This window comes from Ailuropoda melanoleuca, chromosome 7, assembly GCF_002007445.2.
Source record: "Ailuropoda melanoleuca isolate Jingjing chromosome 7, ASM200744v2, whole genome shotgun sequence".
Lineage (NCBI taxonomy): Eukaryota > Metazoa > Chordata > Mammalia > Carnivora > Ursidae > Ailuropoda > Ailuropoda melanoleuca.
Window position 1 is genome coordinate 51,197,516 of NC_048224.1, and position 14,669 is coordinate 51,212,184.

General features: G+C 40.1%; 1 protein-coding gene across 13 annotated transcripts in view; it reads right to left on the reverse strand.

Moving 5' to 3' along the window:
• Positions 1–14,669, reverse strand: part of MAPKAP1 (MAPK associated protein 1) — a 240,187-nt gene that overhangs the window by 185,460 nt on the left and 40,058 nt on the right. For all 13 annotated transcript variants that reach the window (XR_004626585.1, XM_034664521.1, XM_034664520.1 and 10 more), the window contains one exon: positions 11,229–11,377. Coding sequence is in view for 5 of the 13 variants with exons in the window: in XM_034664523.1 (XP_034520414.1) it covers positions 11,229–11,377 (149 nt within the window). In the remaining 8 variants the exon portion in view is untranslated. The remainder of the gene's footprint in view (positions 1–11,228; positions 11,378–14,669) is intronic.

A 14,669-nucleotide genomic window follows, 5' to 3' on the forward strand; every position in this document is an offset into this window, starting at 1 on the left:
ATAAGAGTGACCAAAGTTAAGTCTCTGCTGTCTAGGAATTAGTATAATCAAAGTTCAGACAAACCCATCTATGATAAAAAACTAGATGAACATCATTGCTGCCTCCACACTCCCACGGTCTCTACTACACTACCCATCACATTTACTCTACAGTTAGTTGTTCATGGGTCTCTTCATCTGCTTCATGCACCTGATGTCATGGACCACTGTCACAGTCCCCAGCACAGGGCACAACCCTGACTGTGAAGTGTGATTCCTCCACTTGTTGGCCATATGGCCACTCTTACCTTCAAATTCCTCCAGGGCAGTTAGTTCTATCTTATTTATCGGTGCCTAGCACAGAGCCTGTATGTAATAAACATCTGAAATGAACCAGTACAGTATAGATGCTTAGTAAATAATTTCTTGCCTGGATAGACAAATGAATCCACTCTGCACACCAGGAAGGGCAGTGGAAATAAAAAAGCATTTGTGGGACATACACTACAATCTACGTATAAAGCACTGCACCTTTCCCCAGCCCCAGTATCTCATTTCTTTTTTTACATGCAAGAAAATTGAGGCTTACAAGATGCAGTAACTTGCCCGACAGACACAACTGATAAGATTCAAAAAGGTCTGTCAGATTTCAAGTGCACTGGTAAAGGGAAAATCCTTTTGCTTTTAAATTTAAAATTTTTTCAATTATTAACAGTGTTTTTTTGTTTCCTCCGTAACAATGGCTGTAAAAGAGTGTAGGAAAAACAGCTGTGGTACTCGAATAAAGAAAAGGGAGTTGAACCCCCGCTCTGCCACATATTGGTGGGGCATCCCTGAGCACATCACTTTCTCTTTCTGAGCCTCAGTGTCCACAGCTGTAAAATGGAGGTAACACTCCCTACATCACAGCTTTGTTACGATCAATTAAAAGAGGAAAGTACCAACATACATGTAAAAGATCAAACTTCAAAAGTTCAAGTTTTCCCATTTATAACTTACATGTCACTGATGTCAATCACCTCCACAATCACAAAACGATGGAACCTTAAAGCCAAAAGGAATCCAAGAGGTCATCCAAGCTAGGTTCCTCATTCTAAACAGGCAGAAACTGAGGTGGAAGGTGGGAGGTGACTTGTCCCAGGCCCCATGGCATGACCAGGGCAAAAGCCCACATCTTTTGATTCCGCACCTGGGTTCTTTCTACCACGTGGTTTTTTAGAACTCGAGTTTCCATTTTGTAAATATGAATGGCATTAAGAATGAAAATAAAAACTTCTGAGAATAAGAACACTCAGATTCTATGCCCAGCTGAGAGATCCTAGGCTGTCATTTGATTTCTCTGCATAGTTCTCTTCAAGACAGTGAAATCAGGGCCTAGTACTTTGAAGGACAAGGAAATCTCTTCACTGCAAATTATACGGAGCAACGTGCCCCATATGAGGTCACTGAGTATAAAATCCCACCATGCCTGCCTCACCACACCTACAAGGACTGTCTCCTAGGTTTCTCCTGGAACCTTAGTGCTTGATATACATTCCAACCAGATTTCATCTACTAATCTGGTAATTAATTAGCTAGGAAGAAGACAGTACTACAACAGTAATCTTGTTATAATAAAAACATGTCCATGTTTTACCTCTTAATACTCTAACCTCCAAGAATTACAACCAATATATTTTCTTAAATGACACCTGACATCTGCCACATCTAAAATTACTCTCTCATTTTCTCCTCTTAACAGCCTGGTGAGCTCGGTTGGGCATCTGAAAGTGCAACCTGTTTCAGAGAAGAGGTGACCAACTTCCAGAGCAATTCCTTAGCCAAATTCCAAAGTTGTCTGTGAAGTGGGAACAAAGAAGAGGCTCCTGGCTCCCAGCCCACTCTCACCTCAGTGACCCCTGCCTCAGATGCCCCAAATATAAACCAAACAAACAGGGTACGCCGCATACCCCTCACCTCACCAAAACTGTCTTCAAGGACGTGGTAAGAAGCTGTGATCTGCAGTCATCAGGCCCAAACCAGCTCATGAAGGTTAACATCTTGCCTCATCATTGGCCCTCTTTCGGTCCCCCCCCCCTTTTTAAGTAGGCTCCATACCCAGCATGGAACCCAACACAGGGCTGGAACTAACGACCCTGAGATCAAGACCTGAGTTAAGATCAAGAGTCAGACATTTAACCGACTAAGCTACCGAGGCACCTGTTGGTGCTCCCTAATTCAGGGATGGAACCATCATCCATTCAGTTCTACAGGCCAGAATCAGATCAGGATATCGTCCTTGAACCCCCTCTCTCCCCTATTCCTTAACATGTAATCTATCATCAAGTCCTACCACTTTTACTTACTAAATATCTCTTGAATTCATCCACTCCTTCTACATCACCAATTAAGTAAGCCCAAGTTACCATCTCTCCCAACTGGACCACTGCAAAAAGTGTCTTGATGGGTCTCTCTGGCCTCACAAACCCTTCTCTGGTGTATTTCCTTCAGGTCTTTTCAAAACACAAACTGATTTACCTTACCTCCTCATTTAAACTTGTCAAAGGCCTGCCAATACTCTTAAAGAGGACAATTCCACCAGACCTATATGGTCTGCCCCTGCAGCTTTACCTGGTACCACACTGTACCTCACCCTTGAGTCCCCAGTGACACACCCTTCTTTTAGTTCCTCAAAACTGCCAAGCTGCCCCGTGCCTCAGGCCCTCTATTCGTCCTTTCTCCTCCTCCTCCACCTAGTTAGCTCTTACTCATCCTTCAGCTCTCAGATCAAGAGTCACCTTAACAGGGATACCATCCCTGACCCCTTAGAGTAGGTCAGATGCCCCTATGATAATGCTCGGAAGGCCCCAATTACCTCTCCCTGGTACTTAGTAATTAATTAGTTGTGATTATACTATGATGGCAATTTTGCATTCAGTTGGGTGATTGTTTACATAATATCTATCTTCCAGCCAAGAGAAAAAGTTGCATGAGGTCAGAAACCAGGTTATGTTTTTGCTCACCACTGAATCCAGATTCTATTTACCAGTGTCTGATACCTGGTAGGCCCTCACTAACTATGAAGCAAATGAATGGCACTGTGGTAAAATGAAAGGAAACCAATAAACCTTTTAGCACTGGTCATGCACCAGGCACTTTGTTATGTATGCATTTCCCATTTACATTAAATCCTTGTGACAACATTTAAAGATAGCATTAACTTCATTTTGTACATATGAAAACAGGCTCCAAGAGGTAAAGTGAGGGGCGCCTGGGTGGCACAATCAGTTGGGCATCCAACTCTTGGTTTTGGCTCAGGTCATGATCTCAGAGTCCTTGGACAGAGCCCCACGTCGGGCTCCGTACTCAGTGTGGAGTCTGCTTGGGATTCTCTCTCCCTCTGCCCCTCCTGCTTGTGCTCTCTCTCTTTATAAATAAATAAATCTTAAAAAAAAAAAAAAGAGGTAAAGTGATTTGCCTGATAACATCCAGCAAGTAAATGGCAAAGTTGGAATTCTAATTCAAGCCTGACAAATATGTTCTTTCTACAACAAAATTCTGCCTTCCTTTGAAAAGCCTCTAAAACCAATGGTCAATTCTACCTCTGACAGGAATTTCTAGAAGATTGCTCCACAATCAGAGGAAGCCCCTAAAGACTGGCAGAAACAAGGCCTGGACAGAAAGAGTTCGGAATGGAGTGAGCTAGTTTTAAGAACTCAGTATTCAGAATTTAACTGCAGAGTCAAATGCTAAAAACGCTGTCTTTCATTGTAAGATTCCTGTTTAACTCATTCTGAATACCATCCAGACAGAATCCCAAAGTCTCTCCTTGGGATTTTTAGTATAATGTCAAGCAAAAGGAAGAGAAATGCACTGATACAATGGTAAGGGGGAAATAATCTCATTAAAAGATGCTTTTAGGGGCACCTGGGTGGCTCAGTTGTTAAGCGCCTGCCTTCGGCTCAGGGCGTGATCCCGGCGTTCTGGGATCGAGCCCCACATGAGGCTCCTCTACTGAGAGCCTGCTTCTTCCTCTCCCACTCCCCCTGCTTGTGTTCCCTCTCTCGCTGGCTGTCTCTCTCTGTCAAATAAATAAATAAAATCTTTAAAAAAAAAAGATGCTTTTAAAATAATGAAGTTGGTACTTCTATTAGTATACAATAATGTGTAAAGAGGTAGTGAATATCTAATATCTTCCTTTAGAAACAGAACAGACTGGGTACCTGGGAGGGCTCAGTCGTTTGAGTATTTGTTTTCGGCTCGGGTCATGATCCCAAGGTCCTGGGATTGAGCCCCACATCAGGCTCCCTGCTCAGCAGGGAGTCTACTTCTCCTTCTCCCCCCTGCTCATGCTCTCTCCCTATCTCTCTCTCTCTCAAATAAATAAATAAACAAAATCTTACCAAAAAAAAAAAAAGAAATAGAACAGACTAATAAAAACTGGTCTGTGAAAAAGAAGACTAACAAAATACAGTTACAGATAAGATGCCAAGAGAATAAATGGTAAAATGATGTTGGGACTTACTATCCTTTATTAAAAAGGTATGTAAAGGGGCTCCTGGGTGGCTCAGTGGGTTAAGTATATGCCTTCGGCTCAGGTCATGATTCCGGGGCCCTGGGATCAAGCCTCACATCGGGCTCCCTGCTTAGCGGGGAGCCTGTCGCTCCCCCTTGTGTTCTCTTGCTCTCTCTCTCTCCCTTTCTCTCTCTCAGGTAAATAAATAAAATCTTAAATAAAAAAAAAAAAGGTACGTAAAAAGAAGCAAATGGAAGAGTGGGACATATAGCATCTAATTCAAAATGCCCTAATTCAAAACACCTTTTTTTTTTAAAGATTTTATTTATTTTTGACAGAGATAGAGACAGCCAGCGAGAGAGGGAACACAAGCAGGGGGAGCGGGAGAGGAAGAAGCAGGCTCATAGCCAGAGGAGCCTGATATGGGGCTCGATCCCATAACGCTGGCATCACACCCTGAGCCGAAGGCAGACGCTTAACTGCTGTGCCACCCAGGCGCCCCTAATTCAAAACACTCTTAGATTGTCTCTGGATGGACGCTAAGAAAGTGAACCGCAGAGCACTTTTATCGAAAGGGTACGGGCTGGTCAACTTGAGGGGTAGAAAAGAAAGAAAAACTCAAAAGCCAGAAGGCTCTTTGGCTCAAGACCACACCTCAGCTCAGGCAGCCCTAAGCAAAAGCTGCTGTCTAGAAACATAACCAGTAATAAAATCCAGGTTATAATTTTTTGGAAAGAGACCCTGAACTAAAGTTGCTTAACATATTAGAGGGGGCCATTCCCATTATAATGGCAAATATTCCAAGTTCACATGAGGAGCATTTTCCTCTTGAGGCAAATATTGTAAACATAATTTCAATTCGCTGACCTTTTCTGAGTTTGCCACATTTCTCAGTGGCTTCATGCTTCTCTGCGAAGTTTTAAGTGACTTTCTTTGAAGAGAGCTATTTAATGCCAATGATTGTAGAAAACATTTGTTCATAATTATCCAGACATAGACTGGAACAATGCTGAAACAAGAGCAGCATGCAAAAATGTATTTAAGGACTATCATCCCAAAATGCTGCTAAAAGCTATTAACCAGTATGTGTTAATTGCCACAGCATTCATATTAATTTTCACTTCAGGCTCGACATTGTGGAATATTTCCCCTGATACATTTTAAACAAAGTTTAATTTAAGGAACTGCTTCTATCAACACTTATGAAAATTAACAGCCAAGCAATTAGCACTCATGAATTATCCCTTCCCCCATGCTCTCTGCAGCTTCGGTTAAAACAGTTTCTAACAGAGAAATGGTTACTTTCTAATAAGTTAACACAATCAAAGTCACAGTTGTCTATATGAACAAGAACGGGTTCTGCTTTTTTAAGCACTTGTTAAGGCAAACATTCTCCTTATATTTAGAGTAGACTTTAGCTAAGTCAAATAAATATTTAAAATTTTAGTAAACTGGGGCGCCTGGGTGGCACAGCGGTTAAGCGTCTGCCTTCGGCTCAGGGCGTGATCCCGGCGTTGTGGGATCGAGCCCCACATCAGGCTCTTCCTCTGTGAGCCTGCTTCTTCCTCTCCCACTCCCCCTGCTTGTTGTGTTCCCTCTCTCGCTGGCTGTCTCTATCTCTGTCGAATAAAGAAATTAAAAAATCTTTTAAAAAAATAAAAAATAAAAAAAAAATAAAATTTTAGTAAACTGTCAAACAATGACTAATACTGAATTACCTTCTCCTATGATGTTTAAAAAAAAAAATCACAGCCAAAAAAAAGGGGGGGGAAGTAATTACTTGACACAATCTTCCTTTTTAAAGTTGAAGAACAAAACCTCATTGGACTCACTGGACTTCAGATAGACCTTCACCCAGTCTCCTGCACATCTTGTTTAACGATGCTACTGTAAACTCCTGGTTTCAAGAACACATTTCCTCTCTCTCAATCCTGTCAATAATCTAATGAAGTACATAGAAGGGACAGCATCACTGGCCCTTATCCTTTACAGAGAGGGGCAGAAGTGGGATATTTGTTCAGTGCTTCCTATTATGTGCTACATGACTTGGTAAACAGACCTCATCTCAGGTAATCCTCATGAGAAAGATACATTATCATCATCTCAACCACATATGAGGACTGGAGCTTCATGAGGTTAAGCAACTAGCCTGAGGTCACACTGTTAAGAGATAGAGAGTCAGGATTCAAACTCAGGTCTTACTACAAAACTGGTCACAAATTAAATTACACTGCTTCTCACTGTGCTAGGTGCTCTATCCTACTATCATCCTATTTGATGGTCTCATCCACCTTGTGAGGAAGGAACTCTCATTTCTTTAATAGGTAAAGAAACTGAGGTTTGGAGAGATGGAAAACCTGACTGAGATGTCACAACTGATAATCAATATCATTTTTTTGTTAGTAAATATACTGACAGGAAATGAGTATTTAAAATTCTTTTTTTTTTTAAGATTTTATTTATTTATGTGACAGGGAGACAGCCAGCGAGAGAGGGAACAGAAGCAGGGGGAGTGGGAGAGGAAGAAGCAGGCTCCCAGCGTAGGAGCCCGATGCGGGACTCGATCCCAGAACGCCGGGATCACGCCCTGAGCCGAAGGCAGACGCTTAACGACTGCGCTTCCCAGGCGCCCCGAGTATTTAAAATTCTAATGGGGGTGTCTGGATGGCTCAGTTAGTTAAGCTGCTGACTTTTGATCTTGGCTCAGGTCTTGATCTCAGGGTTGTGAGTTCAAGCCCTGCACTGGGCTCCAAGCTGGGCATGGAGCCTACTTAAAAAAATAAAATAAGGGGCGCCTGGCTGTCGTCAGTTAAGCATCTGCCTTCGGCTCAGGTCATGATCCCAGGATCCTGGGATTGAGCCCCAAGTTGGGCTCCCTGCTCAGAAGGGAGTCTGCTTCTTCCTCTCCCTCTGCCCCCTCCATGCTCTCTCTCACCTGCTCTCCCTCTCGAGTAAATAAATAAAATCTTTTTTAAAATAAACAAATAAAATAAAATTCGGTCTACTAACGATGATAGTATTTGCAAACTCAGTTAACCAGAACAGTGGTGATGTACCAGCAAAACTTTCTCAAGTAAGTGATAAGGCATGGAATGGAAAGGGTTAGATACTTGCAAAAACATGACCTCATTTGTTTTTTTGTTTTGTTTTTTTTTTAAGATTTTTTTTATTTATTTATTCGACAGAGATAGAGACAGCCAGTGAGAGAGAGAACACAAGCAGGCGGAGTGGGAGAGGAAGAAGCAGGCTCACAGCTGAGGAGCCTGATGTGGGGCTCAATCCCATAACGCCGGGATCACGCCCTGAGCCGAAGGCAGTCGCTTAACCGCTGTGCCACCCAGGCGCCCCAAAAACATGACCTCATTTGAAACAGGGAGAAAGACAGGGCAGAAATCCACATATTTGGGGATACTTAAATAATTGCTGAGTGAGTGTTCACTTACCAGTAGAGCCCACTCCCTCATCACCTCAAAGCAACTCCTTGTCACTCCCAACATATCCCACATATGGTGAAATCAGGACTGTCACAAGAAGTTTTCTGATTATCTCAATCTTTAGAACAGAGATTTTGTTAATTAGGCTATTTGAGGCCCTGTTTTCAACAAGCCCAAAAAATGCAGGCAGATGGCTGAGCCTGGTTTTGCCTTGGGCGACCAAGCATTCCCTAAAACCACTCGCAATCTATTTTGGACTTTTTTCAAATGATCAGTAAACAGAGTTACTAATGATCAATGAATCTAAAACAGGTCACAGATAGCATCGCCAATTTACAAAAGAGATAATGTAAACATAATAATAAACCAGATCCAAAAAATTGTTAAAATTACAACAAAGCACATGCCTAAGCACAGCCTTTCTCTCTCAACTGTATGCCTCTAAGAAATTATTACTTAATCACAACTTTTAAAAATGAAATTATTAACCTGCTACAGGAACCACAATTATTTGAAAGTATTCGTTTTAATTTAGCACAATAGCTAAAAGGTGCTCACCCTCAGAATCACTAAAACCAACAACAATCCAGTTTGCACAAACCATTGAAGACACTAGACATCCTGGCTTACCTACAATGTGATTGTAAAGCTACACCAAAAACAAAATCCTTTTTTAAAATCTAACGCTAGTTTATTCTTAAGGAGGATTTCACAGCAGTCAGTCTCTTGAGGAAATACATAATTAAGTAGTTTTTTAGCATATTTAATTAGACCCCAAACTCTTCTCTGTCCCCTTCTCTCCCCAATTACGTACCATTTGCCCAAGAGACCTAAGCAACTCAGTTAATTATGTAAATAAGGCAAGTGTTATTCCCAAGAAAAGCATTGTGAATATTTGTACGGGAAAAAAAAAACTGTACATATTTTAGTGGCTTTAACAAACCTTTGCAGGAAAAAAAAATGGGACTATCAAAGTCCATGAAAAACCCTTATATTTGAGGAAAAAAGCATGGAGTTCAATGACAAGATGGTGAATCATTAAAACAGGACACTCATTTCACTTCTTAAATACGAGCTGAATAAAAATAAAATAATTTTAAGTTACAACAGCAACAAAAATTTAGTGCTGAACATCAAATGATTTATGGGAAGAATCAATCTGGAAATTATTAAAGTCGACTCTCACAGAAAAGGCTTTATTATCAAGGGGTTGACATGATCTTAACTCTAGAGGCAGCCATGGTGCTGTTATAACTACTACAATCCCATTATTATGCAATCACAAAATGCTAATTTGATCATTTTGAGGTGTTATTTGAATAGTCATTTTAATTTCTAGGTTACAAAAAGGCTTGACTCAAGTATAATTCTCTATTAATCATTGAGATGTCATTGAATATCATATTGATGCATTTCACAAAGATAAAGAAAGACTAATTTAATATGTACGGTACAATATCCTTCAAATATTAGCCACTTTCATTACATATCTGCCAAACGCATCAATATTAAATAATAGATGAGAACAAGAGTTTAATTGTATTTTAGCATTTGTAATATGGAGGATAATAATAAAATAGCATCACATCATGGGATAGACTTATCGATATATAAATCTTTCTTAATCAAAGTGTAACGGTGACTGCTTCATGCACATATCCTTTGCTGATCACAAATAGATTTGATACGACAAAAGCATGGAGAGCCTTAAGTGTAAACACATCTAGCAAAAATAATTCCTTTGTGACCATTTCTTCACATTTTTTTTTTTTAATTTCTCCCAGGCACTTCGAAAGTTATATACCAAGGACACCTTACAACTTTCTGTCAAATCCAAAGCTAAGTAATTTATAAAATGAAATCTGATGGTATAATAAGAATTCTAGGACATAATATTTTAAAAGATCTGTGCTATTTTGCTGGCATCAAAGTATTTTTACATAGTAATTATTCCAGCAATTATGTCCTCAAACAATGAGATGGTATCAGACAACGGAAGCAAATAAATTCCAGCCACGTAACCTAATTCCAATAATAACATTCACATACATACCTAAATGAATGAACTATAGTATTTAAAAAAAAAATCCTACAGTCTAACTCTCCATTTTCCAGAGACTGATATTCCTGTCCCCTAGGGGGATCCTTCCTTCTCTTTGCTACATTCCACAAGAAGAAACAGGAGTCATGGCAGGGGCAAGCTAAAGAGAAGCTTTACAGCAATACAATCTCTCATTTACTAAAAGTCCTTTCAGATTTTTTTGGAGGCAACTCCTGAGCATATTAGTATCTTTACATAACTTACACATTTTGTTTCTAGTTGGCTCTCCTTTACCACCAACATCACTAACCTCACTTGCTCACGGCCATATATGCTTCCTTAAACATACGGAAACATGCTGAACCTTATGAGGTAAAAGTGTTTCCAAGAGAAAACATCTCCTTGCTCAAAGATGACAACTGACAGAACCAGCACATAACCAGAAGTTGAATATGAAAAAAATGCAAACATATGCAAAGAGCCTGTATGTTTATTAATTGCAGTGGTATTAAAATAAGACAAATTGTATACAACCCCTCCAGGCAACAAGCTATCACTCAGCACCCCCAAGTCACTGCCAGACAGCAAATATAATGGCAATAAATATAAAAATCAACTGCTACTGTCTCCTGAAAGAAGACCAGCTCAGCTCTGCGCAGAGACACAGAAGGCAGGGAATGTGGGGAGAGAGGGTGCTGCAAGTGGACTATATTCTGCCTAAAACAGTAGCCATTTTTCTAAGAGGAAAGTAGACATGTTTAATTTTTAAACTGCAAATTATTAGAACAAACAGAAAAAACTAAAGTCGTCCTGCATAATGAGTGTCAAAACAAGATTCCCTACAGTGAAATACGGACATAAAAACAATAGCCTAGAATTCTGAAATGAAGCTCTAACCTCAACAATTTCTACAGTTTTAATAAAGAATCAGACCAAAACAATGCAAACTGCCTCCCAAAACCACTTTCAGAGCTCTCCCAACACAATCAGGCCTTGATTAACCCTCAAGTATACTTGGAAGATGGAACAGGGGAAAAAAACACAAATACAAATATCTCAAGACTCTTTTTGTTTTAATCCCCCAAACATACTGCTGAGGAAACAGTATTAAGCCCAAATTCAGACCTTTTTATGTCCTCGGTCATAAAGATGTGAATGACATCCTGTAATTACTTTGAGTCGTTTTTGAAACCCTAAATCTAATAATAATAATACTGACAAAAACAATTCCACTCAACAGAGGTTTTATTTAAAAAGATAAAGTTTTATTTTTACTTACCTTGCCATCAAACTTGGAATACTCATTAAACGGGTTATTCAGCTGCAGAGGGCACTGCTCTAGTCGTACAGATAATATTGACTGCTTCCCAGAACTTGGAGGTTTCTCTTTGAGGGACTTTTTTTCAAACAGTGACTTTAACTCCTGGGCTGTGATAAAAGAGGAAAGTAAAAACATCTTTGTGATTACACAGAGAGACAGGCTGTCTACCTTCCCTAGCAAGTCTTCCTTGGAATCTTAAGGACAGAGTGTCCAGGGCATATTCAGGTCTGATACGTGCAAAAGCCTCACATATACTTCGATGTTTGTACATTGAAAATGCAAAGAGTCCTGAAAAACAGTCAGGGCAGGATTGTCAATTTAGAAGGACTGGGGCTTAAGGAGTGGGGCACAGTCAAACCAACAGGGCAGCCATTCTGTAACAAGAGCATTCACAGCTAAAAGACCTGAGCTTTGGCCTGGCTTTGCCACTAAGAGATGTGTGATACTGGACAATTCACTAAAGCTCTCTTGGGCTTGCCGAACTAGACAATCTTGAAAATCTCTCCTGGCTCTAATACTGTGGGACTTTGGAATTCTAGTTCTTCAGGGTGAAGGTCTACATCTTAATCCTCTCATACTCTCCAATGACACCTAGCAAAAATCTGGAAGACAAAGATGAGGAGGAGGAAAAGGAGAAAGGATATTTATAATAACAGCAGTTAACAATTAGTGAGCAAGCCCATGTATCTGAATTACCCCTCATAACAAGCCTATGCAGTAGATACTAGCATTATCTTCATTTTGTCAATGTGGAAACTGAAGCTTAGAATACTTTGATTAGCCTTAGGCAACACAGCTAGTAAGTAGCAGGGCTGAGATTTGCAATCAGGCAAGGCTCTTAGCCATCAGGCACTAATGAATAAAACTGACCCTCAATAAATTTTGTTGCATGAATCAATGAATAAAGTAATGATTGAAGGAATCCAAATTAAATTATTATTAAATTCGAATCTGTAGCTCTCACTCATTAGTGAATCAAGGCAAGTTAGTTCCATATCTTCTCAAAGATCATTTAAGTGTCCATATTAATCTGAATATCATTTAAGATGGTAGCTAGATAAGCACATGGAGATTTATTACACTTTTCAGTTTTGTAAGTATTAGAAAATTTCCATACTTAAATTTTAAAATCAATCGATTCTAGATCTTAAAATCTGCAATAGGTTCAACCCCATTCCATTTTTGAGCACAGCCAAACTGAACTTAGATCAAACAGAACTCTGAAATAGTGACTTAAAACTTTTAAAACATGTAACTAAAATCATCTTTTCAACAAACTAGTGGGACAAAAAATCCAATGAGTCCCTATAAATGTAAGTGGCAAACCAGGAGAAAAGGATCTAATTCTTGTTTAAAATGTGGCTCCTGACTATCCAGTTTCCTAATCTGAGTATATAAGCTAAACCGATGTTAAATGCACATTTGAAAAAGTTTTAGATTACATGGTATTTTAAGTATTACAAGTATTATTTTGCACATAATCTTGTAACAGTTTTATTGTTACACTTTGGAAAGGAATAACCCTTTATTAAATACCTACTATGGGTCGGGAACAATGCTAGGTGTTTTCTCAACTTGTCCTCACAAAGGTCTTAAGAGATGGGTTACTCCTCACTCCATGAACAAACTGAGGTGTAGCAAATATAATTAACTTACCAAAGTTACACAACTGTTATCAGTAAGACTGGGAGTGAAGTGATGGTATATTAATAATTCCATTCTCAGACCAGTTCAAACTTAGACCTCTTTCCTCACCTTCTGACATTTCTTACACCCTCCCCTCCCCTCCCCCACCTCCCTTCCCTCCCTCCCTTCCTTCTTTCCTTCATCCTATGTCACAGAAAAATAGAAACAACCAAGAGACCTTTTGCATGTTCTCACCTGCACCTCTACCTGCCTTCTCTCCTACTACTGTGGACGAACTGCCTAGGCCCCTACCTCAGGCCAGCCCCTCCTTTGTGCACTCAGGGGCTGACTTCCTGCTGACTCAAGGGTGTCTGTCACTCAAGCAATTCTCTCCCATTTTCAGCATTCCCTCTTACTGGATTAGTTGCATGAGCACACAAAGATACTGAAATGCTGCTCATTAAAAAAAAAAAAAGGCGGAGGGGCACCTGGGTGGCTCAGCTGGTTGAGCATCTGACTCGTGGTTTGGGCTCAGGTCATGATCTCAGGGTCCTGGGATTGAGCCCCATGTTGGGCTCTGCGCTGGCGGGAAGTCTGCTTGAGGATTCTCTCTCCCTCTCTCTCTGCCCCTCCCCCTGCTTCTGTGAAGGTACTCTCCCTCAAATAAAGAAATCTTTCTCAATAAACAAATAAATAAATAAATAAAAATAAACCCTCCTTTGATCCTATACTACACCAGTTACTACACCATTTTTCTGCTCCTCAAAATGACTATGTTCTTGCTACCCAGTTCCTCTCCTCCCATTCCCTCAAATCGACTCCAATTAAGCCCTCGGGTCCCACCACTCCACAAAAGCAGTTTTTGAGGTCAACAATGATCCCCTTGCTGCTAAATCTACTGGTAAATTTTGAATCCTCATCTTTCAAGACCTTGTGACAGCATTTCCAACAGCTCATCACTCACTCTTTTTTGATATAGCTTTTTCACTTGGTTTCCAGGACTCCATTCTATCTGGTTCTCATGCTATCTTTCAGGTTACTCTTTCTTAATTTCCTTGCCAATTCCTCATTTTCTCCTCAAATCTTTGGCATTCCCCAAGTCATAGTATTTGGACCTTTTCTTTTCTCAATCTACAGTCACACCCTTGGTAATTTCATCCAGCCTTCTGTTTTACATATTATCAACTTGAGAAGAAACTAAGTTGTGGTAATATAAATCAGAACAACAGCTGCCTCTGGGCAGTAGTCTGACTAGAAAGAGGCACAAGGGAGAACTTTCTGGTGTACACAAATGCTCTATACTTGATTGGGATTACACAGGTGTATACGTTTGTCAGAAGTCATTGAACTACACACTTAATATCTGTACATATAGAAAGCATAGAATATAGAAAGCATACCTCAATAAAAAATAAAAAGGGAAAACCTAAATAAATATCCTCTACATGCTAATAGCTCCCAAATGATTTTTCATAGACCTAAACACTCCCTGAAATTAGACTCACATATTCAACTTTCTATTTGATACCTCCACTTGGACGTCCAATAGGTGTCTCAAAGTTTACATGGCCATAACCAAACTCTTTTTATCTTCCCCCAAATCTGTCCCTCCCATAGGCCTCTCCTTCTTAGTTAATGGCAACTGAATCATGTTAGACCAAAAACTTGGAAGTCATCTCCACTCTTCTCTTTCTCTCACACCCAACATCCTATCCATCAACAAAAATTTCAGAATATAACCAGAACCGCTTCCACAGCTACCAACACTGGATT